The sequence below is a fragment of the Pimephales promelas genome, chromosome 11 (assembly GCF_988280905.1).
Source record: "Pimephales promelas chromosome 11, fPimPro1.hap1.1, whole genome shotgun sequence".
Lineage (NCBI taxonomy): Eukaryota > Metazoa > Chordata > Actinopteri > Cypriniformes > Leuciscidae > Pimephales > Pimephales promelas.
In genome coordinates, this window is record NC_142779.1 from 22,014,254 (window position 1) to 22,029,894 (window position 15,641).

At 36.3% G+C, this 15,641-nt stretch overlaps 1 protein-coding gene across 1 annotated transcript in view; it reads right to left on the bottom strand.

Moving 5' to 3' along the window:
• ppp2r5eb (protein phosphatase 2, regulatory subunit B', epsilon isoform b) overlaps positions 1 to 14,393 on the bottom strand; it is a 42,929-nt gene extending 28,536 nt beyond the window's left edge. The window contains exons 1-2 of the mRNA XM_039651975.2: positions 14,077 to 14,393; positions 6,283 to 6,443 (exon numbers count right to left, since the gene is read on the bottom strand). Of these exons, the coding sequence (XP_039507909.1) occupies positions 6,283 to 6,439 (157 nt within the window). The 5' untranslated portion in view covers positions 6,440 to 6,443; positions 14,077 to 14,393. The remainder of the gene's footprint in view (positions 1 to 6,282; positions 6,444 to 14,076) is intronic.
• Between the last annotated feature and the right edge of the window lie 1,248 nt (positions 14,394 to 15,641).

Below are 15,641 nucleotides of genomic sequence, written 5' to 3' on the forward strand. Positions count from 1 at the left end.
AGCACCACAATTATCAGGCAAGCTTTGGGGGACAAAACATTTGATACGACTCTGCAACTGTTTGTTTTACCATGCAGGTCTCGTTGTCTCCTCCAGCAATTATAGAGGGGGATTCATTAAACAACACACTGTAAAAAATGATTGTGATTTTAACAGTAAAAGACTGTAAAAATGCTACAGTGAAAAACTGTTAATTGGTTAACAGAAAGTTTCCTTACTATATGTGGTAAATAACTGTGATATATATAATGGTACATGTAATTTTACTGTAAAATACTGTTAAATTTACAGTTTTTGGAAGTGAAAAAGAAGTCATTGTATAATTTACAGTGAAAAAAAATGTAAATTGACTTTCCAACAATTCCCTGCGTGACACTTCACATTTAATGTATTTTAACTGTTTATTCATAATTTTCTTAGTTTTTTCTCATCAGTTATGTTCATTAGGGCTTTATGTTACATTTAACGTTGTTAAATTAATTCTTATTTCATTTTTTAAATTTCAACATGTTACCATGATGGTGTTTAATGTTTGTGTGAATGACACTGTGCAGCTTCTATATAGTAGTATGAACTCTCTTGTGGAATTAATACTTCAAAAATGTCAGTAAATTAACATTATATCAAATAATGAATTACGGTTTACTGCTGTAAAATTAAATACGGTCAAAGTCTGTAAAACCTAAAATGTTGCTACCGTACTTTTAACAGGAAAACTCTGGTAACCATAGCTGCCGGAGTTTTCCCATAAATTTAACAGACTTTTTTTTTTTTTTTACAGTGCACAGAAACATATCAATATTACAGTGAAATCAACCGTATTTGCATATTATTCACTAGTGGATAATGGAAAGAATGTCAGATCTTCTGCACTTTTGTAAACACTATTAGTCACCCTAAACAAGCACAGACAAGTCAAGATGTACAACTTTACTATATGACAGTTTATAATCTTCCTGAAAAGTTTAAAAAAGTCAGTTCAAGTAAATCACACTGCACTTACTGCAGTGTAGTACTATACTCTGCACATTTGCCAAATACACTACCATTTAAAAGTTTAAGGACAGTAATTTAACATTATTATAACTTTATTTATAAATTAATTAACTTTCATTCAGCAAGAAAACATTAAATTGTTCATATTTCAAATAATGCTGTCGTTTTGCAAATTCTTCGTGGAAAAAAAATGTATCACAATGCCTACCAAAATATTAAGCAGCATATTACACTTTTTCAAAATGGATAAGAAATGTTTCTTGAGCATCAATTGATTAATTGATTGTAATATTAATTTAGTTAAATCAAGTTACTCCAATTAACTGACCCAAATATTCATAATTAATCATAAGTTATTATTGATTATTAAAGCTACACTGTGTGATTTTTACCCCCATCTAGGGGTGAAAAGGTATATGACCATCCAGTGAATATCAGTTTCTGTTCCTCTCAATTCCAGCTTAACGGGTATGTCCCTCTTTGGCTAATGTACTTTCAAGATGGAGGGGGAACATGGCGACCGACATTAGAACCCCTTACCAGTATGTATTTTCAATGGCATATTATACACTCACGAGAATACTTCATTACTTGAACGAAGTAAAAATACCTTAATGAGCACATATACTGTATTTTTAAAAGAACTAAGTTTTTTTTAGCTAAGACTAAACTAAGAGTTACACAGTGTAGCTTTAATATTCAATAGAGCTAATTTGTTACATTACTCTCCGAAAAAATCTTAGCTTAGCTGTCCGAGATTATTACTTGCTTTCAGTAAGGTTGTTTGTTCCCATTTATAAGTAACATCTTATTGCAGCGTTAACCAATGTAGCCAATCACAGACATACATGTTGATTTCTTGACCGCAATGGCCAATGAGATGCATTTAAGTTAAAACCCACACACCGCTCAAAACGCCAGGGTTTTTGTTCAGTGCTGAATTGCCAAAGCCATATCACCCTGTTGCCCAAGACTGGTAGTCAGTAGCTGATGGGAAACCTCTTGAGAAAACTAGGTTGCTGGTGTTTGTGAGGCCAGGTGCTCACAATGTGGTATGTGTGGGTGATGATGTGGACGCTATACTGTAACAAGCACCATCTTTAAGAAGAAGTTAACGAGGTCCTGACTCTCTGTGGTCTTTAAAATTCCCATGGCACTTGTCGTAAAGAGTAAGCTAGTGGTTTAACCCCAGCACACCACCTCCAAATCACCTCCATTAGCCCTCATCAATCATAGTCTCCTAATCATCGCCATCCATTGAATTGGCTCGATCACTCTCTCTCCTCTCCACCCGTAGCTGGTGTGTGGTGAGCGAACTGGCGCCGTTGTACTGTGGCTGCAATCGCATCATCAAAGTGAATGGTGCGCACTGGTGGTGGAGGAGCAGAGATCCCCTGATATGATTGTAAAGTGCTTTGGGTGTACTGTAGTACATATGAAAGCGCTATATAAATGCGTTCATTCATTCAATTCTGCATGCTGGCAAATCCTCTGATTATAACAAACAAAGTGTAGCTATACAAGGTATTGATGAATGTCTCACGACAAAAAGACACACAAGTATAATGGTCCCTTCACTGCTCCGATTACGTTTTCTTCACTCCAACAACCTTCCAACATGGAATTGATAAAAAAAACTAAAATACCCATCACTGAGTTTCTTCACACAATAATAATACAATTAAAAAACGTATAAAAAAAAAATATTGTAAAAATTACACATCTACATGCCCACATCTTGGAACCAACCAAAACGAACAAGTTGTCGATTCAAATCGCACATTTAAATACAGTTGACATTCCAGAAACTTGGCATAAAAAATAAATTTGTATTCAGATTGTGAATATGTATTTGGGTAATTAACAGAAAGCAAAATAAGAGTTTTTGCTTATATAAGAGACTCCCTTTGTCAATCTCTAAAGCACAAGCTCACTAAATTCTGCACTCTCGCGAAAACTCCTTAATTGCACAATGAATCTCTTATTTACATTGCATACACTTTGTTGGTTAAAAAAATTAATGAATGTGTTTTAAGTTGTGATAAGCAGATTCTTCTGCCTAACTTACTGACTGGTAGGGCTGGGTAAAAAAAAAATTTACGAACCGATATCGATTCTTCAAAAGGGTCATATGATGCGAATTCTTGTTTTTGTTTTTCTTTAGTGTTATGTAGCTGTTTGAGCATGTATAAGATCTGCATTCTGCAGAGTTACAAAGCTCAAAGTCTCAAACCTAAAGAGATATTCTTTGTAAAAGTTAAGGCTCAGCCAAACCTTCCTAAACGCTTAGCTCAAACACAAGTTTCAAAACTCCATATACGCAAATAAAGTCGACATTACTTTTATTCTCGCTTTTTGCGTATTATTGTTGCCGCAATGTCGTGGAGACGCTACGTTATTCGTTGCGAAAGCCGAAATACGTTGTTTGGCCTTCCAAAAGGGGACACAACTATAAAACAGTGGTTACACTTTATTTATAACAATGTTCCAGGACAGCACAACCAAAATATTTGACTGTGTGCTGCGCATTTTTCTGAGGACTGTTTCCAGAACCTGGGAGATTACAAGCCCAGCTGTGCACAAAGGCTGATTCAAAAAAGTGTGTCAATTCCTTCTCTGCAAGTACAGTCTGTCCCTTCTGACTCGCAGCCTGAATTTGCTACTGACTATTAAAACGCGAGTTTAAGCAGTATAGAGTAGCGCTTGCTTGTCGTTTCTACGATCACAAATGCAGACATGGTTTTATGTTTAAATAGCGTTCTTCCCCCAGTACCGTGGCGCGACGCGTAAAAAGAAGTCATTGAAATAAAACCTTACCAATCTGATATGTTCTGCTCCAGTCGCGCTGGCAAAAGTTGATCAATCAGCTTACCAGATCAGATTCAGGCTTGAATTGACATTATCACATGTCATTATTCCTTTGGGAGGTGATGTTCCAAATATGGTAAGTAGGGCTGGGGTAAACGATTATTAACTAAACGATTAGTTGGGCGATTATTTTATCGATTAGTCGACTAATCTAATGACTAATTGGACGACTAATATAAAGAATATTTTTTCTGCTGCTCAATTAATAAAAAAACAATATCTCAAATAAATACTGGCATACTGAATCAAGATACTATAAGCTGGCTAACGTTAGTCTAATGTTATGTATTTGAACACACCTTCATTATAACTCTACAACCGCCAAAACCGTGTTAATAAAATATTTTTTACAAACATTTTTTATCATAGAGAATGTTTAAATATTAATATCAGCTGAGGAGGGAAACGGAGGCGGAGTTAGTGGTGCGATCGGAGGCTTCTACTGCTGGAGATAAATCGGGAGAGGTTTGTGCATCTACTGATCAGAGCGCGTGCTGACACGGAGTAAAGCCTTGTTTATACTCGACACGTCCGCACGAGCGCGAATGTGCGCACGGCAAAAATGACGCGTTGGGTGCGCAAGACCAGGAAGACTGTGGCTGGCTGTGTGTACGCCTTTTTTTGTAACAGCGCGCCCGGCGCCGCGTCCGGAAGCGACTTCAAGCCGAATCTGCTCGAGCTTGTAAGTCTCACCACACCGGCACCCAGTTTGCGCATCTAAATTGCAATTTTCTTTTCTTAAGGGTTTGTTTACTGTGTGTGATTAATTTAATGGATAGCACATTCACTTCAAGTTGTCTTCGTCCTCTATTCTGAAATGTTTCGGTCTCCCACGTGTGTGTGGCAAGCTGTACCGCCGGGAACATGCAAAAAATAAATAAATAAAGAAGCGTCGACGCAAAAATATGACGTCGACGCAATTTTGACGTCGAATAATCGACGTCATCGACGCGCCGCTACAGCACTAATGGTAAGGGTTGTGACATTTCCGTCCCTCACTTAAGACATTCCGGCATATCACAAAGCACTGGATCGCTGGCCAATCAGAGCACACCGCGCTTTTTAGAACGATGAGCTTTGTAAAAATGATCTCGATCAAACGACACTGTTACCACACAGTGCTAAGAGATCCAGGAAAGAAAACATTTGAATTCGCCACTGAAGAAATAACATCGCTGTGAGATCTAGTGAGAAGCATTCACATTTCTCCGTTATTAACCGTAGATCTCTATTAGATCAAACAGCGCTGACGTGGAAACCAGGAGAAACATTGTGCCGTGAATGAACTTCCTTTGATAAGCAAGCATACTACATCATAGAAAGTGCTGAGAATATTTAATTTCTCATCTTGTTTTATTTCAGACTGTAACGAGTGTAAATAAGGTGTGGCCCCTTTAAGAGATGTGCGCTCCCTGTTCACGCTGAACTGTCTTCAGTGTTATAATATATGTGCGCCTCGAACACCCCATGTGTGCGGGTAATTTCTGTTTGATGCTACTTTTATCTTAAATTGTTTATTAAGTAACGATGTGATGGTAGCACATGTGACAGACAGTTTTACGAGTTTGATTTGTGAGATGGCAATTGCCTCCGTGAGTCTGTCTGGCCTCTGCAATAACTTCAGCTGTGAGCCATCCCGTCGCGTAATTACGTCACTTCATAACGTTCCCATGGAAACAGGGGGAAATGGCTGCTCTTGTGTGAAGCAAACCCAACATTTTTCAACTTTCTGCTAAGATACATGTGACTTTTTTGCAACGAAAATGCGAGGATTATGAAATCATGCAAACCCGCGTATTTTGCACGGAAATTGGCAATTTATGTGGCGAAAGTGCGGCGTATTTGAAAAAATGCGGCCCCCGCATGAATATGCGGACTTTGGCTGATTATGCATTGAATTCAGCGATCGCATAATCACGTTTTTCTGGAGGGACTGAGATCTCTGTCAACGTCGGACCTGATACAATTCAACATGCTCAATTGGCCGAACTTCCACAGACGCAAACCTGACTAGAGCCGACGTGTGGAAAACACCACAAAAATTTGCAAGACCGATGCCCACCAATGGCCTCGCAACTGACCGTCGGCTTGGTGTGTCACAGCCCTTACAGACACTACCAAAAAGAGGAAAAGTACAGCAATGCACTAAACTTTTCGTGATATTTCAAGAGGGATGATCAATACACAATAAATAAATAGCAAAAAAAATAAGCAAAAAAATTCTAAAACAAAAACCACAAGCATTTTGATGAGTACTGTTCATATTTGACCTCAGAAAAACATTACATTTAGAGCAAAGGCTGTATGCTTATTCTTTTATAAGGCTGTATAGACCACTGAAGCAGTCCGAATCAGAATTGCATTCTACTCTGTATTTCAGAGTGGAATGAAAGCATTTAGTTATTGTGAGTGAGTCACCTTTGAGCAGGGGAAGAGGTGTGAGTTCGATTGGTTTGCCCTGAGAGCGGAACTGTGAGGAACTCTGAGAACGTTTCTGCTTGGCCTTCCGGACAGACTTCCGGGAAAATCCGTCTACTTTATCCACTGATGGAGGAGTGGTGGCTGCGGAGGACATAGCCCTGGAAAAGAGAACGATATATGTAAGATAAGTGATTAACACAAAGTTTGGCACACTGTACCCCAAAACATGTCACATTATTGAAAAAAATAAATAAAAATAACAATAATCTAATGAATTTCCCATAAATGCATGTGACTGTGTTTGGTATGTAAAGAATATATAATCCTGGGTACAAACATGAGAACAAGGGTTATTATAATGTCCCATGTAATATCTTAAATAACCTCAGCTTTCAAAATGAATCACCTCCCAGGATCATATGATCACAAAAATGTAATTATACTTCCTTGAAGTTACCACCGTAGGCTCATTTTGCCAGCATCATTGAGGCCCTTTGTTAAGGGATTAATTTGCTCACTTTTGTTTGGAAACCACCCTGGAAACGATATAAAAGTGGCCGATTCTAATTGTGCTCATAAGGTTTTGACTTTGCTATTCATCTTCACAAATTACACAGAAATGCTGGGAAAATATTTCCCAATCATAAACTTTAACAGCTTTGTGAAAGAGTGTGTGTGTATGAACCCAGATTTGGTGTAATGATGAATGCAAGTTTAAAAAGTCTCAGAAAGGTTATTATTACAAACGTTTGTATAACCATAATTGCGCATTCATAAGTGTTATTGTTAACATGAGGGATTTTTTAGCTGAATGTAATTACAGAACACAGAAATATATTTTTGCATCATTGTCTTGATCCTAAATATTTACAAGCCACTCAGCTAACATGCACCAAAATATTTACAGATAAACAAACTCCTTCGGTCAATGACACTAACTAGGCTGCACAATTACATTATGAAATAATGGCAAGTTATTCCTGCAGAACAACAAAGAATGTTGCAAAAATTATGAAGTAATTAGAAACAGTCTGAAGGAACCTAGTGGGATTGATATGTAAAAACATTCATCATAAAAAGCCATTGGTTATTGGAGTCTTTAGATCAGGAATGGGTATACTATCTTCTAAATCTTTTTTGCAGGACCAATGTAAGCAAGCAGCAATAAAACCAGGCCTGACTGAAGTGAAATTTCAAAGTTTGCAATTCAAAATCAACTGTAATTACACAACAAACCACAAAAGGCTAAAGGAAGGAAATGTTGTGGTATAAAATGAAAATCTAGGCAGAGACATGAATAAAGGCAGGAATGCAGACTACGATGAAAGATACATTTATATAAGCAAAATTAAAAAAAAGAAATGACCCTGTTTTGATGGAAGGCGTGTAGATTACAGCAGTATACTGACTCAGTTAACTGTACAAGTCTGGATCAGGTTTTTGCACAAGTAACTGAAAGTAATGAAATCATTCCAATTGACGTTCAACAAACAGTGTTTACCATGAACCCTAAATAAAGTGATCGGGTTGATGTGCACATGTCACAAGCTTCAAATTGAATTTGATCTTTTTGACATGCACACACTGCACAAATATACAGTTACAGGCTTTTGAGGGGCAGTGCTTATTATATAGAGCGAAGTCATATTTGGCTAAGTCCTTTAGAAGGTAATTGCCATTTTTCAATGAATGTCTGGTAGGCTTGCCGCGATAGACGGTGTTGACGGTATTACCGGTTTTAAGCCCCATCACCGGTGACATCACTTTCCCACCGTGACACCGCGATGTCTTGACTTTTTTTTTAAGTATTCGTTTTTGCTAAAATATTTATTTGAATTAATTAAAAATAATAATTTTCAATTATTTAGTTCTGAAGAGAGCATTATAATTAAAAATGAACTGCGCAACGCGTGCCGTCACGTCACAGATCAGCAAGCATCAGGATTCCATTTAGCACGTGTGGAGACGAGAACGAGTCAAATTACAGAAAAGCAAGATTATGGCGGAAGATTTGGTGTCAAAACGCAATGCAAAAGCGCCTGTTTGGCAATATTTTGGCCAATATATATTAATGTTAATAAATGCCAATTTATAGTGTTTTACTTTTTTTTAGAGTGCAGTCATTTATGTAGGCTAAGGTCCTTTTTAAAGTTTTTATTTTATATTCGTCTCTTTTTATTTGGTTTTATCTTATTTAAACTTTGTTTAATTTATTTAGGCCTATTTTGTTTTCTTATTCGTTAATAAACGTTTTATTTTTTTTGGGCCCACAGTTTGCCGATTTTCACTTTTTTCAGCCTATGCATGGGGTTATTTTTATTCGTTCGTTATGCTAATAAAAGTTCTGTCTATATTTTATTCGTTTATTATTCTAATAAAAGTGCTGTCTAAATAAAAGTTTATTGTCAGCGAGTTGTTTTTTTTTTTTGTTTTTTTTTTGTCCATTCCAGCAATTGACGCTGAATTGCAATTGACGCTTATTTCGAAAGTGAAAGTATGTCATTTATGTAGGCTAAGGTCCGTTTTGAAGTTTTTATTTTATATTCGTCTCTTTTTAATTGGTTTTATCTCATTTAAACTTTGTGTAATTTATTTAGGCCTATTTTATTTTCTTATTCGTTAATAAACGTTTTATGGTTCTTATTTGTTTGGGCCCACATTTTGCCGATTTTCACTTTTTTCAGCCTATGCATGGGGTTATTTTTATTCGTTCGTTATGCTAATAAAAGTCTATAAATAAAAGTTTTATTATCAGCGAGTTGTTTTTTTTTTGTCCATTCAAGCAATTGACGCTTATTTCGAAAGTGAAAGTATAACGCGCACGCATTTAAAAGCTATTTAACCCCCCGCCCTGCCCTCCACGGTGACACCGGGATTACCGGTGTTGTCACACGTCGATTAACCGGTGGGAAATTTTCCTCACCGCGGCAACCCTAATGTCTGGTGAATATCAAAAACAAAACTAACTTTAGCCTGCTTAGAAGCTGCGCAGAGTGTACGCAACACACAAAACACAATAGAACTATATTGTGCATGCTACAGAAACAATAACAGCAAACATTATTAATATTACTTACAGATTGTGATTCGTTTGGAGGACTAACCTGATCCATATACACTGGATTGCAAATACTACTCATTGCAAATATGAACTCTGACCACGGATTCTTCACATGCTCGTCACTGGACAATGGAAACAAGTGGCTGAACTGTCTTTGCAATGTAGAACACAGCGTCTTCTCGACATGATGCGATTCAGCTGAAGTATTTGAATGTGTTCTAGACGTCACTTCAAGTCTGCGCGCACAGTTGTTGGGAGCGGCCAATGATCTATCTACGTCACGATGTAACAGCTAATGACTCGTTTCAAAAACAATTAGACTCAGAGTCGACTCTCACTTTTGAAAGACAATAACTTTATATATGGTACACTTTCAGATATAAATCTTTGCAGGATGTTTTCATTCCCTTAGAGCTATATTCCACACTACATGAACAGTCATTTTCAAAAATCCATGATATGTGCTCTTTAAAAAGCAGACTTTATATTTATCCATTTCGGAGATAAGCACGATGAAGCAAGAACGATTTTATAAAGCGGTTAAAATCCCCTTCCTGTGACCAAAACTAGGGATGGGACGGTATGAAAATTTCATATCACGATTATAGTGTCCACAATTATCGCGATTATCAATATTATCACGGTTTTCTTAAATTTAGATATAAAGTGTTCAAAATATAAAGTGTAAAAATATAAAATATAAATATAAAGTGTTCAAAAAGAACTGATGCTCACACTGAAAACATTTCAACAAGTTTTATGAATGAAAATCAACAAACAACAAATAAACAAGCAGCTCTATGCAGTTTTTTTTAAGCAAGATTCTATTCTATGGCATTTCCTTCTTTATAATGCACGTCGTCAATAGCAACGCATTATTACACACACCGCGCACATCAATATCACAAACGGACACGCGCTCGTTTAATTCAAATACAACTTGCCGGCCGTCTTGCGTCTCCAGTTTTTGATTGTTTTGAAAATGAAATCAGAGTTGATTTATTGCTTACAGAGTTTGATAATATTGGTTTAATAATCATCTTGTCTGGACGATTGTTTTACTAAATGAATTTATAAACGGGTAAGATTTAAAACATTAGCTAAACTCATTATCAATTCAATATGTCCCCGTAATTATGTGGTAAAAATAAAATCGGTGTAATACGTTATGCATCTATACATGTTCGTTCGTCGGCTCAAAGACACTTGCTGCAAAATTTTCTTCGCGGAAGCTTCACTTCTATTTCAAGTGAGTGACATAAAATGTTTAAACTCAAAACAACATTTCGTGCCCATTGCCCAATTGTTTCCCAGACCTAGTTTCGGTATTGAAGTCAAAGTTAACTTGCCTTGTGTTCGCTATACAACAGCGGGTGATGGTTACACAAGAAGACGTTTCTTTTGGACAGTGACTTTTTGTTCTGCAGACAGGGTGACTATCCTCGATCAAGTTTCCCTTAGGACTTTAGTAAACGCCTAACTATGACCACACTCCAGATTTGGTCCTCTTAAAAGGCTGAATCTCCCAAGCACGGTCACTGCCTTCCGCCATTCCTTCTCGAATAGTAAACATTGCGTGCAGCGCGCGGCTGCGTCAGACTGGCCGACAGGATTTACAGTGAGTTATTAATCGCGATAATCAAACACGGTTTTAATGATAATTACATTTTAAACGATAATACTAACCGTCAGTATATTTTATCGTGGTTTATCGCGAAACCGGTTATCGTCCCATCCCTAACCAAAACAAAGCATCTCTGTGGAGTCTGAAGAAAGGACTGGTGGGACAATGTTGTCATTCCGCCATTTCTACGTCCTGCGCAGTTTCAGTTTATAATTCAATCAAGTGTTTACATGCCCTATCAAACGGATTAGAAAAGGTTTAAACCTCCCCTTACAATCCGAATGAAATTTCAATTGGAGTTTCAATTCAATTCATTCCAAATTACACAGATTTGATTATTTTATTCCGGCAGATTATTATGGTCCATGTAACGCCCCTTTAAAAATGTTTAACAGCAAGTAAACAGGAAAGCAGAGATGAAGAACCATAAAAACTGGCCAATGAACGAGAGAAAGACCATCTAAACTTTCCCTCTGGTCATGAACTCAAAAAACTCAAGTCAAAGACTTAGAACTGAACTCGGTTATTTTTTAATGAAAAAATCTCTAAGCAGACACAAGTAAATTTGCAAAAAAAAAAAAAAAAAAAAAAAAGGTGCTCTCCTAATATCTGAAGCTGGTATGCTCTTTAATCTGACCACTTGGAGCACTTTGATACTTCTGTCCCAGAGGTTTAAATTAGCAGACATCAAAGGAGTGAGATGCTGCCAATGTCTACCGATGACATAATGCTGCACTGTGCGGCCCACCACAAACAATATCACCCCTTTTCTGAGCCACTTCTCCTGTTCTCAGACACGACAGGTCAGGTAGTATCACTACCTGTAAAAAGAATAAATCTTCCCTCTCAAGTTCAAGAACAAAGAATTTTGCATTCAAGAAGAAACAATCACACAAGAGAACATTGACAAAAACACATAAGGTCAGTGGAAATGAATAAAGACAAGCAGTCATTGTGGTTGGGTCTCTGAGAATGTCCCGAGATGGGATAAGTCATGTTCACCCCAAAAAAAACAACAGAAAGAAATGAAATACATAAATAATATATATACATAAAATGGCTATTTACAGTACAAACAAATAGGATTCCTGCCATTGTGAAAATATTTTCATGACATTTTAAAGCACAAATCCACCGTAAAGTAGGGCTGGGCATTGCAACGATTAATCACGATTAATCGCATCCAAAATATACGTTTATGTTTAGATAATATATGTGTAGTGTGAATAACTATTTTGTATATATAAACACACACATGCATGTATATTTTTAAAAAAATGTGTTGTTAATACATCAAATATTTATATTTTTATATAGTATTACTTCAGTATAAATACATATAAAGTACATACATAAAATATTTCTTAAATATATACATGCATGTGTGTGTATTTATATATGCAAAATAATTATACACACCACACACACATGTATTATGTAAACAGAAACTTTTATTTTGAATGCGATTAATCGCGATTAATCATTGCCCAGCCCTACCGTAAATCTCATTATATTAACGCAAATAAATATATATTTTAAATATTTATAAACTATTAGCATAAATGTTCATCTACGCTGAAAGTATAAGCTGTATTTAACGTTGATTTAAATAAACTGTATAACAATATTTTTATATACATACAATATTTTAATACCATGAAAAAATACTTTATTAATGAGAAACACACATCAACATTGAGGAAAAGAAAAAAGAAGTCCACTGCCAAAACGAAAACAATGCGCTTAATAATTAACATAACAAAAATTGAATTGCTCTAAAATAGGCTTACTTGCAAAAATATTTTATTATCGACTTTATCTGTAAGATTCATGACGATCAGCGAAAACTCTTCGTAACGAAAAGGCTGAGAGGAGCCAATTCATGTTTCGGTCCCGTCATAAAGTTCAGGTTTGACATTTACAGTGAAAGATTACTGTATGCAAGCAAAGTGACACGGATTACACACTTCTGCAAAATATCAAGGAATGGCAATTGACAACGTTTACTCAACCGATGTAAACCATTGTAGATAGATAGATAGATAGATAGATAGATAGATAGATAGATAGATAGATAGATAGATAGATAGATAGATAGATAGATAGTCTACACATCTTGCAATCTCTACTGCAGTGACAGCTATTTTATGAAATATAGTGAAAGATAAGCCCAGATCTCCATGATGTTTGGTGATCCAGCTCACCTCTAAAGATCTGCGGTATAAAAACATCCTAGGGCTTATTAACAACTTTATAAACTGATAAAAGAAGTGAACATGCCAACCAATCTAGGAAACACTTATTGCCCAGCCATTAATTCAAAACACTGCCACTGATTGATGCCCTGGCCCTAATCTATATAGCCAGCTATTTAGAGATAACCTTTCCCAATAGTTTTGACTGCAGGTCACCAAAAACAACTGGTCAGAGTGAAATCTACTCATGGGATGTGATGAGATATTGTGACTACCAGACTGCTGAAGTAAACCAGACCATGGAAACAGGGCACAGAGGCACATTGCCACTGAACCAAAGCAAGAAGTTGGCACAGACAAGTGAAGTGATGTTCAGAGCTGCTTGTATTTGGTGGGTCAGTCCATAACGAATAGACAGTTCTGAGATGCACAAGAGCAGTTGCTTCTAAAAGGACAGAAAAAAAGTGGAAGCCTCACAAATTGTACAGTCCACATGAGTGCAGATGATGCAGGTTCGTGATCTGATGAACCTAACACACTTACAAAATACACAAGCAACTGACACAGACCCAATGCATTCCAGAACACCAATAAAACAAAAACAGATGAAGAACAAGCTTTCCTCGTGATTTACTCATCCACCCATCAAATGTACCTAAGCAGTCAGAAATGTCTTGGAGACATTAAGAGTAACGTTACGGTTACATTATTATTATTATTATTATTTTTTTTTTTACTTTTTTTTTTACTTTTAGGTACACAGATATTAAAAACTCTGTATAAGAAGTGTTTTTGGACCTAAGCCTCATTTATTTGACATATTTACTTGTGCATATGAAACAACCAAGCGAACCGGATCTAAACTTGAGCAGGATAGGCAAGAAAAAAAAACCTTCAAATATTCAATTTACCTTGATGTTTTCGATGTGAGGAGCTGATATGGGTGTTTTAACCGTCTTTCCTCCTTCAAGGCCTCTTGAAGCAGCAGAAAAATAAAAATAAAGACACAAAATCTGTTTTTGGCCTTAAAAACTGCCAAACCCACAGCAATAATCCCATCAAACACTCAAATTTCCGACGATAGAAAAAGATCCAGCTGAAATATAAACATCCCCGGGAATCTCTTTATGTCCACACACCGCGACTATAGGTTATTTGTATCCAGAAAATATGTTTTATTGGGGAATATCGGTCCCTTTTTCGCCCTATTGTCAATATTACTGGGCTGAGTCCATGGCACACATAACACGGACGCGCTCTAGCCTGCTGGGCCGGGTTTGGGCCTACAACGCCACGCCATTGGTCGGTTTGAAGATTCCTCGGAACGTGATTGGGCGATGTACGTGGCAATCAACAGCCAGGGGAGGGAAAAACTCCAAGGCTTCTCTAACGATGAATAGAGAAGTTGGGTTGAATTGTGTGCGAACAGGAAAGAGAGTCACTTCACTAGAATGTCTTCTTGATCTACTATTTTAATTAAAACATGTTTCATTACAAAAAAAAAAATAATAATAATAAAAATTAAAAAAAAAATAAATAAATATAACTATTCGTATTCTTGACGTTGGGCATACTACGTTTATCAAGGCACTTATATTGTGAAAAGCGCTATACAAAAAAAAAAAGATTGAATATTTTTTTTATAAATAATAATAAATCTTTATTCAGAATGGGGAATTTTTTTTACCAATAAAAAAAGAGAGGAAATAATCGATCTCTTCAGGAATGAGGTTAAACCTGTATGTGAGAGCCCAACCCTAGGAGCGTCTCATGCCAAAGAGGCCACCTGGCGAGAACTATCAGCACATCGCATGAGCAATAGGATATGGTACTTTTTACGTTCAGCAGCGGTTTCATGTGCACTGTGCAGTGTATTTTTCAGGAAACGAGTGACGAGCACGAGCGCGTATGTACAGTACGTCAACGCGTATACGAAGAATAATGACAATGGCTATTTGCGCAACTTAAGGGCTCAGGGCTGTTTCAATGCATTTCAAATATTCAATCAGTTTTCTGGGCTTTAAAACATTTGGAAAATAAAACCTATTTTTTAGTGTCTTTGTTTCATTATAAACGAACGTTAAAGGTTTTAAATCAATAAAAAATGTTGAAATAGGCTATGTGTTATTTGATATTTAGACCAAAAGCAGTGTGTAATAAAATTAACTGAATTTTATTACATTTACTGTTTTTAACCTGCCCGTTATTAGTTTATAATATCATTTTAACATTTGTTTTAATTTTAATTAAATAAATATTTGCTGTGCAGGGGATTTTGGGGAGTATTTTTAATTTCACATTAAAGTCACCATTAAATCAAAATGTAAAAGAAAATGTATGGAATAGTGAAGTTTTTAATATAAATGTTTGCTCTTATTATTATTACTTTAAAAGAGAGACAGTAAATAAGGATGTTTTGAAAATCTTTTATTTAAGGGCGTTCACAACACACACAAACCCCATTATCCACAAACCC